Raw genomic sequence first — 10,015 nt, forward strand, 5'->3', positions numbered from 1 at the left:
TTCTATACCACACCTCACTAGGAGGCAGCACTATAATGTTATTGTCAGTACTCACACCACAGGCATGCTCTGAAAGCAACATCTAAAAGGCCCCATACATCAGCAACGGATTGCCGCAATGTTTCGATCCTGCAACCCAGCATTGCCGGATCGCAGAAATCCAGTATGTTGGATTTCACAGATATGCCGATCATGATGAAAAAATGATTGTGATTGGCAGATCGGTGAAATTTAACATGTAGAATTTCACCGATCCTGCGACGGTTCGCGGAACATCGATGGCCGCTGGTCAGCATTTCCGACTGGCGGACCGTTTTTCCGATCCGATCGCAGGATCGCGCAATCCCTATTCAGATGTATGGGGGCCTTTAGGCAGTGGATCTCAAACTCGGTCCTTAGGAACCCACACAGTTCACCCAGCAGCTACACAGGTGAATTCATTACTCACTGACACATTTTAAAAGATCCACAAGTGGAGCTAATTATTTCACTTGTGATTCTGTGAGGAGACCTGGAAAACATGCACTGTTTGGGGTCCTAAGGACAGAGTTTGAGAACCTATAATCTAAGGCATAGGTTCTCAAACTCGGTCCTCAGGACCCCCAAACAGTGCATGTTTTCCAGGTCTCCTCACAGAATCACAAGTGAAATAATTAGCTCCACCTGTGGATCTTTTAAAATGTGTCAGTGAGTAATGATTACACCTGTGCATCTGCAGGGTGACCTGCAAAACGTGACCTGTGTGGGGTCCTGAGGACAGAGGGCCTGATTCAGAGCCGGACGCTATTTGCGCTCGCTCGTTCAGAAAAAGGGGCCGGCTATTTAAATTGAGCGCTCGCTCTTTGCGGTCTGTTGACGCCTCTATGTCTGAGCGAGCGAACGAAATATGCGCTCACTATTTTGTAAAGACGCCCCTTTGCCGTTCGCATCATACGTCATCTCCGCTATTTATTAGATTAATCGAGTAAATCAAAAGGAGTCTGAACTGCTCGCAGTGCTTGTGGTTGGATTTTCCTACCGCACTCATGCAAACAGTTCAGGCTAAGAGACAACCAAGTGACGTGGCCGATGACGCTGCTTTGTTAATTATGCACACCCTTAAAAAGCCCGTTTTTACCATTTGGCACGCCTGCGTTCGGATCACCACTCCCCGTTTTCAAGCACCTTCCCCTGTTACCACCCACAAACGTCTCATCCTGTCACTCAAATTAGCAGGCACTCGCTATTTTGCGAACACACGATTTCCGACCGCACTGACTGGTTGGCACATGCGCATTACGACCCATACGTATGCACAGATGTGCGAACATCGCTCGGAGCGAACCAACGGCAGCTTACGAGCGGCTCTGAATCGGACCCAGAGTTTGAGAACCACTGACCTAAAGGCACACATCCACTAGCAGGCCAAAAAAAGACTGCACGATTACAACATTGTAATCGTGCAGTCGTTTAACAGTCTGTCGTTCAGTGTAGGCACATCAATCATCCCCTTACATGCTCAACCTGACGTTAGCTTCAGGTTGTTCAGCATATTCGGCCGATGATTGATGTCGGAGACGACCAGCAGGAGCGCGCATCGCAGGTCATTTCAAACATTAATGTGGCAGATTCATGAACGATTGAACGATAACGTTCAATCGCTCATAGAAATCTGCTAGTGGATGTGTGCCTTAAGGCATAGGTTCTCAAACTTGGTCCTCAGGACCACAAACAGTTCATGTTGTCCCAGTCCCCTCCCAGAATCACAAGTTAACTAATTAGCTCCACCTGTGGATCTTTTAAAATTTGTCAGTGAATAATTAAATACCTGTGCACCTGCTGGGTGACCTGAAAAAGTGACCTGTATGGGAGCCTGAGGAGTTTGAGAACCACTGATCTTAAGGTGCGTACACACGGGACGATTTTCTCACAGAACGAAATTTCACACCTGACGGACACTGTGGCTTGGAGGTGGGCAAGGCACAGGGCAAGCTGTTTTAGCGGGGCGCCACTCAAAGGCTAGGGCGCATTTTGCCCTTTTAAAATCAGGGTAGGGTGCGGCGCGCCTCGCAGGAATACTAAGCTAGACAACAGAATATATGTACATAGTTTAACACTATGGACACTTATTTAGTTTTAAATGCAAAAGCAGAGGCAAAATGCATCCGAAAATAAGTAAATTTTTTTTTTTAGACCTATTCAGAGTGGCATTGGCAAGTCTGTAGCTGTGGCTCCCTTCACCTACCCTGGTCTGATGTGGCTGGATTATGATTGGAGGTGTGGCCAGAGCCATTACACAGGGACCTGGAGGAAGCACTGTTGCTGCCCCATGGCACCTGCATGTGGCTTGCAGGGTGCCTGTAACGGCACCCACAGCCAGTAGTGCTACCGCAGAGCTGCCCAGAACGTCCAAGGGACGCTATGGGCAGGCACCCTGCATCCTGTTTCAGCTGTCCAGAGCGTCGCAGTGCTCGACTTCCCAGAGCCCGCCCCCTGGGTGTGATATCATGACGTCACAGCCTGCTATGGCGCGGGGTGTGTTTACACTGTGTGAACTGAAAATGCTACATAATGGAAACACAGTGAGGGGAATTCAATTGTTTACTCTCGCCCGCAGCTCCCATCTAAAGTGACAGGTGATACTCAATTGTGTGTGCCAATTAATAATCACGGATGAATCCCCCTCCCCAGTACGGTTAATGGCCGTAAAAAGCAGATAAAAATTACCAAAGTTGATTGGAAAATCTAAAATGTGAGGCAGACGCAAATAGATATTGTTTTTAATGACAACACTTAAAAATCTATGTGCAATCTTCCCCCAACTGAGTAGGAAAGACTCTTTTTTTGTGCGTAGCGAGTATGTACTACAGTGTACAGTGACTATAGAGCTGCAGCAATCTCAGTGTGTCTACATAAATGGGTGTGTGTGACCAATTAGATGCAGTCATCATCATCAGTGTGCAACTTACGCCAGGGGGGTTGTAGCACCTGTAAATCAGACCCCCTTTTCACCTGCCATTTAAGCAGCAATTCACGACTCCATGCCCCTACTGTACATTGGCCGCGTCTACCCATTCCAGCCACCTAGACGCACACAGTTGAAAGATGCTGGGTACACACTAGCAGATATATTGGCCAAACAATTGATCGGCCAATATATCTGCCAGCGCGTACCCAGAATCAGTGTGCATGCGTGTCCTTTCCACAATGCGCTGTAAACCAGTGGGTACCTAGTGTTCACTCTAGCTCCGGCGGCAGGCAGGGCGCCGGAGCTAGAGAGGGCACTTCCATGCCAATTCCATGGAGCAGTTTTGCCTTGAGGAATACTCAAAAATCCCAGGGGCAAGATGTGGCAAGCTCAGAGAGACTTATCCAAAGCGACTAGCAGCTGTAATTGCAGCAAAAGGTGGTTCGACAAAGTACTGACTGTAGGGGGGGTGAATAGTTATGAACGCTGAGGTTTTCTGTTATGTTGTCCTAAATGTTGTTTGATTCACATTATTAAAAAAAACACAACTTCACAGTTGTAGGCATGTTCTGTGAATGAAATGATGCACACCTTCAAACTTTCCATTTTTGATTCCAGGTTGTGAGGCAACAAAACATGAAAAATGCAAAGGGGGGCAAATACTTTTGCAAGGCACTGTATATTGTTTAGCTGTAGTGTACATATGTAATACAAACACGATTTGCACCTTATTTATTTGCATCTGTTTATGCTGAGTACACAACTAACCAATATATCTGCAGATAATGGTTGTTCATACACACTGAACAAACATCATCTGGCCACGGGTCCTGCTGGCCGGAGATCGCGTCGTGCCCCCCTCCCCGCGGCCTCCGTTGCAAGTGTATGGGCGGGTCAACTGCACACCCGTACACACAGCACGATGGGCAGATATATCTGCCATCAGCTGTGCAGCAGAGCCGATGCGATATGTCTGTGTACGACGTTGTTTACAGACATATCGCTGGTACCTAGCGTTCCCGCTAGGCTGTTTTAGCAGGGCGCGGCGCCCTGACCTCCTTCTGGAGGGCAAAAAGCACCCTGCCCTCCAGAAGGAGGGCAAAAAGCGCCCAGCCTGCAGGTGCCGTCTTCACCTGCGTGTCGCAGTGTCCCGCAGGTGGGGAAATGTTCGGTGACCCGCCGGAGAATAGACGCCAGGTGCATGCGCCCGGCATCTATTCTCCCTGTCGGCAGCGCTTGGGAACTGCCCGGCGTGTCCGTAAGTGCCGGGCACGCTCCCAATAGTGACGAAAAGGGGACGCGTCTTAAAGACACGCACCTTTTCATTGGCCACTCCCCCTTTCCGGGCGCGCTGAAGTTCCCTCTCTAGCTCTGGCGCCCTGCCTGCCACCGGAGCTAGAGTGAACACTAGGCGCCACTCGTTGCGTACGCAGCAAAGATTTAGCAGGACACACCTGTAAACCGGTCTTAAAACAACACTAATACGGCGGATACAATTTAAAAAACATTATATAGTTACTAATACAAATATCAACTAACACATTTATTACCCTCTGTTCTGCACAATTCAAAACCAGAATTAGATAAACAATGGGGAAGTGATCACTGAACACCAAACCAACACAAATGATCTAAATGTACACATGGAAAACACCACAAAGAGCAATATAGATCTGAAACACATAAATAAATGTCACGAAAACGCATGTGGGATATATATCGGATTAAAAAATAAACTATGATAAATATAGCTACATATAAAAAAAATAACTAGATAACATATGTGTGTTGTACATGTGACATACATCTTGTGATAACAGGGTGGATGTTAGATACATGCAGGGTGTGAGGGGCGTAAATACATATATAATGATTACAGGGTGATGTCGGATACATACAAAATGTGAGGGGAGTAATACATATATAATGAGATTACAGTCTGGATGACAGATACATAAAGGATGTGAGGGGTGTAAAACACAATGAGATTACAGGGTGGATGTAGGATAAATGGAGGATGCGAGGGGCGTAATATATATATAATGAAATTACAGGGTGGATGTAGGATACATGGAGGGTGTGAGGGGCGTTATATATATATATAATGAAATTATAGGGTGGATCTCGGATACATACAGGATGTGAGGGGCGTAATACATATATAATGAGATTACAGTCTGGATGACAGATAAAGGATGTGAGGGGTGTAAAACATAGAATGAGATTACATGGAGGATGCGAGGGGCGTAATATATACAGTCAGGTCCATAAATATTGGGACATTGACAGAATTTTCAGATTTTGGCCTCTATTCACCACCGCAATGGCTTAGAAATGAAACTAACAAGATGTGCTTTAACTGCAGACTTTCAGATTTAATTTGAGGGTAATTACATCCAAATCGGGTGAACAGTGTAGGAATTACAACGGTTTCTATATGTGCCTCCCACTTTTTAAGGGGCCAAAAGTAATGGGACTATCAACTCAAAAGCTATTTCATGGACAGGTGTGGGCTATTCCCTCATTATTTCATTATCAATTAAGCAGCTAAAAGGTCTGGAGTTGATTCTAGGTGTGATATTTGCATTTGGAATCAGTTGCTGTCGACTCTCAATATGAGATCCAAAGAGCTGTCACTGTCAGTGAAGCAAGCCATCAGTAGGCTGAAATATCAAAACAAACCCATCAGAGAGATAGCAAAAACATTAGGTGTGGCCAAATCAACTGTTTGGAACATTCTTAAAAAGAAAGAACGCACCAGAGAGCTCAGCAACACCAAAAGACCCGGAAGACCACGGAAAACAACTGTGGTGGATGACAAAAGAATTATTTCCATGGTGAAGAAAAACCCCTTCACAAGAGTTGGGCAAATCAAGAACACTCTCCAGGAGGTAGATGTATATGTGTCAAAGTCAACAATCAAGAGAAGACTTCACAAGAGTGAATATAGAGGGATCACCACAAGATGCAAACCATTGGTGAGCCACAAAAACAGGAAGACCAGATTAGAGTTTGCCAAACAACATCTAAAAAAGCCATTACAGTTCTGGAACAACATCCTACTGACAGATGAGACAAAGATCAACTTGTACCAGAGCGATGGGAAGAGAAGAGAAGGAAAGGAACTGCTCATGATCCAAAACATACCACCTCATCAGTGAAGCATGGTGGTGGTAGTGTCATGGCGTGGGCATGTATGGCTGCCAATGGAACTGGTTCCCTTGTATTTATTGATGATGTGACTGCTGACAAAAGCAGCAGAATTAATTCTGAAGTGTTTCGGGCAATATTATATGCTCATATTCAGTCAAATGCTTCAGAACTCATTGGACAGCGCTTCACAGTGCAGATGGACAATGACCCGAAGCATACTGCAAAAGCAACCAAAGAGTTTTTTAAGGCTAAAAAGTGGAATGTTATGCAATGGCCAAGTCAATCCCCTGACCTGAATCCGACTGAGCATGCATTTCACTTGATGAAGACAAAACTGAAGGGAAAATGCCCCAAGAACAAGCAGGAACTGAAGACATTTGCAGTAGAGGCCTGGCAGAGCATCAGCAGGGATGAAACCCAGCGTCTGGTGATGTCTATGCGTTCCAGACTTCAGGCTGTAATTGCCTGCAAAGGATTTGCAACAAAGTATTAAAAAGTGAAAGTTAGATTTAGGATTTTGTCCCATTACTTTTGGCCCCTTAAAAAGTGGGAGGCACATATAGAAACCATTGTAATTCCTACACCGTTCACCTGATTTGGATGTAATTACCCTCAAATTAAATCTGAAAGTCAGCAGTTAAATCACATCTTGTTTGTTTCATTTCAAAGCCATTGTGGTGGTGAATAGAGGACAAAATATGAAAATTCTGTCAATGTCCCAATATTTATGGACCTGACTGTATATAATGAGATTACAGGGTGGATGTAGGATACATGGAGGGTGTGAGGGGCGTTTATATATATATATATATATATATATATATATATATATATATATGAGATTATAGGGTGGATCTCGGATACATACAGGATGTGAGGGGCGTATATAATGAGATTACAGGGTGATCGTTGGATACATACAGGATATGAGCGTAATACATAAATAATGACATTACGTGGAGGATGTGAGGGGCATAATACATATATAATGAGATTACAGGGTGGACATCAGATACATACAGGATGTGAGGGGCGTAATACATATATAATGAGATTACAGGGTGGACATAAGATACATACAGGATGTGAGGGGCGTAATACATATCTAATGAGATTACAGGGTGGACATCAGATACATACAGGATGTGAGGGGCGTAATACATATATAATGAGATTACAGGGTGGACATCGAATACATACAGGATGTGAGGGGCGTAATACATATCTAATGAGATTACAGGGTGGACATCAGATACATACAGGATGTGAGGGGCGTAATACATATATAATGAGATTACAGGGTGGACATCGAATACATACAGGATGTGAGGGGCGTAATACATATATAATGAGATTACAGGGTGGACATCGGATACATACAGGATGTGACGGGCGTAATATATATAATGAGATTACCGGGCAGATGTTAGATACAGGTAGGAAGTGAGAGGGGGTGAATCTCTCTCTCTCTCTCTATATATATATATATATATATATATATATATATATATATATATATATATATATATTCACTTGTAATCTAATTTTATATATATAGAGAGAGAGAGAGAGAGAGAAAAAGAGAGAGAAGAGACAGGCAGGGTTGATTATGAAACTCATTGAAACCCATGAGAGGGGCAGGGGACAGGCGGGCTGGGCAGGTAACAGAGGGAGTAATACAAGCACCATGCCCCCCGGGGATAGGTGTATGCTGGGGGGGTCCCTGTTGTCACTGCCGGACAGCGCTGGGGGGTGACTGGCCGGAGTATAGAGGGGAGGCCGGGTGCCCATGGGACGGGGGCTGGGCTGCCTCTGCCCGGTCACGTCGCTGCCTTTCTCCTCCTCACCGTCACCCCCCGCCCGTCCCGGGGAACCTCCATCCCCCCCACAGTGAGGAGCCCGGTTACCTCTAATCTTGAGGTGCCGGAGGGAGCGGACGCGGTTGCTGGCCGCCATGTTGCGCGGTGGGGAGACATTCACAACACCGGAAACCTCGGGCCGTCCCGCGAGAGGAGGGGGAGGAGGATAGGCGGGGGGCGGGCAGCGGCGGCTGCGCTCCGGGGAGCGGAGACTGGCTCCGGGGGAGGATGGGGGGCTCCGCTGACTCAGGAACATGCCGGCGCAGCAGCACACTGTGTGGATGTTAGGGGGCACAAACTGTGTGTGAGGCCGCGGCAACCATGTTTGTTGTGGGCACGGGGGGAGGTGTTCTCCTCACCCCACAGAGGTCAGGGAAGCCCTTGTTGCCAGGACCAACGGAAAATTCGTATTCGCATTGGTTTAAGCAGCCGGCGGGTCTACAGCACCCGCTGCACTGACAGTACCAGCGTTACTGACACTGACTCGCTGGGCAGAGCATGATGCGACCTATAGTCCCTGACCCACACATTACTGGCCTTTTGTACTACTAGAGTCATAGGGAGTCGGGGAAAACCATGATACGAGAGCGTTATGTAGTACCCGCTCCAAATATCAGGGCGTCTGTGGTCTGGCTTGTCTGCCCTCAGTCAAGATGGCGGGTTTGTTTACGTGGATACAGCCTGTGCGAGGTGAGCGATGGGTGGAGGCTGAACTACTGGCAAGTGCTCTGAGGCTGAGCTTCTGATTCTGAATGCTGATGATGCCATACACACACAGATACATACATACATCTGTCTACAGCTGTAGTGCAGTGGCTTGTTTATAGCGTAAAAAAAAGACCACTTGATTTATATATATATATATATATATATATATATATATATATATATATATAAAAGTCAAATGGCTGGCACTCCACATAAATGCAAAATAAATTACTTGCCTTGGTGCCTTCCTGGAAGTTCAATAGAACACCCACTTACATATGTAGAAAGGGAAAGGCGGCACTCACAGGTCTGATGAAATGAAAGAATCAAACTTGACAACTGTGTCTGCCTTGTTCAACATTTCAGTCTCACATGACTTTTATCAAGAACACGATAACAGATGCAACAGGTGTTCTTGATAAAAGTCATGTGAGACTGAAACGTTGAACAAGGCAGACACAGTTGTCAGGTTTGATTCTTTCATTTCATCAGACCTGTGAGTGCCGCCTTTCCCTTTCTACATATATATATAAATATATAAAATATCAAAAGGTGCTGCACTCGGTTGAATTGTTGATGACCTTTATCTAAATGCGTGGATTGATTTTTTACAAGACGAGCGCCGCACCTTTTCATATTATATGATTTTCTGCGAAGGCACCTTTCGCAGTAGTGTGGCTTGTTGTTTGGAGTGCCGGACTGTACTAATATGGATATATATATATATAGGAAAACAGAAAAACCGCGGTACAGTATTGTCTGGAGTCTTCTTCATAAAGGTCCAGTGAGTGCCGCCGTTTTTCTGTTTTCCTGTATTTGGGCACCTGAGCAATTGCTCTATATTTTGTTTGGAGTGCCAACGTTACATCGTATATATATATTAGTGCCTATCTAACATTTGCACACACATAATTAAAGAATCTTGTTAGTTATCCAGCCATCCTGAGGTGGCATTGAGGGGAAAGTTTTTGAAATGACTGCCAGATGGATGTGCCTATGTGACCATGTAACTTGCTGCGACAATCATTATTGAAGGTAGTAGGTAGGGATGGCTAATCGACCATTGATGACTTCAAACCACTTTTGCCATCGATTGCACAGAGCCCCCCCCCGATGGCACAGAGCCTCCCCTACCTGATGCCGAGACACAGCCTAGCTCCGCCCCTGGGCACTACGCGCAAAGCCCCGTCCATCAAATCTGATTGGCCCCCTGACCCACAGACGGACTGGCTGGCAACTTTTAGTCTGGGAGACAAGTCCAAGGCACTGGCCCATAAGTAACGGCGCATCTTTAAATGGAGGTGTTTGGGATACTAAATCTTTAATAAGAAAATAAATAGGCCTAGTG

General features: G+C 45.7%; 1 protein-coding gene across 2 annotated transcripts in view; it reads right to left on the reverse strand.

The window, feature by feature from the left end:
* The window catches only part of RICTOR (RPTOR independent companion of MTOR complex 2), a 153,517-nt gene extending 145,285 nt beyond the window's left edge, over positions 1-8,232 (reverse strand). For both annotated transcript variants that reach the window (XM_088455256.1, XM_088455255.1), the window contains exon 1: positions 8,008-8,232. In XM_088455256.1, the coding sequence (XP_088311382.1) occupies positions 8,008-8,215 (208 nt within the window). In that variant the 5' untranslated portion in view covers positions 8,216-8,232. The remainder of the gene's footprint in view (positions 1-8,007) is intronic.
* Positions 8,233-10,015: the final 1,783 nt, after the last annotated feature.

This window comes from Taudactylus pleione, unplaced genomic scaffold (genome assembly GCF_031769625.1).
Source record: "Taudactylus pleione unplaced genomic scaffold, aTauple2 ptg000647l, whole genome shotgun sequence".
Lineage (NCBI taxonomy): Eukaryota > Metazoa > Chordata > Amphibia > Anura > Myobatrachidae > Taudactylus > Taudactylus pleione.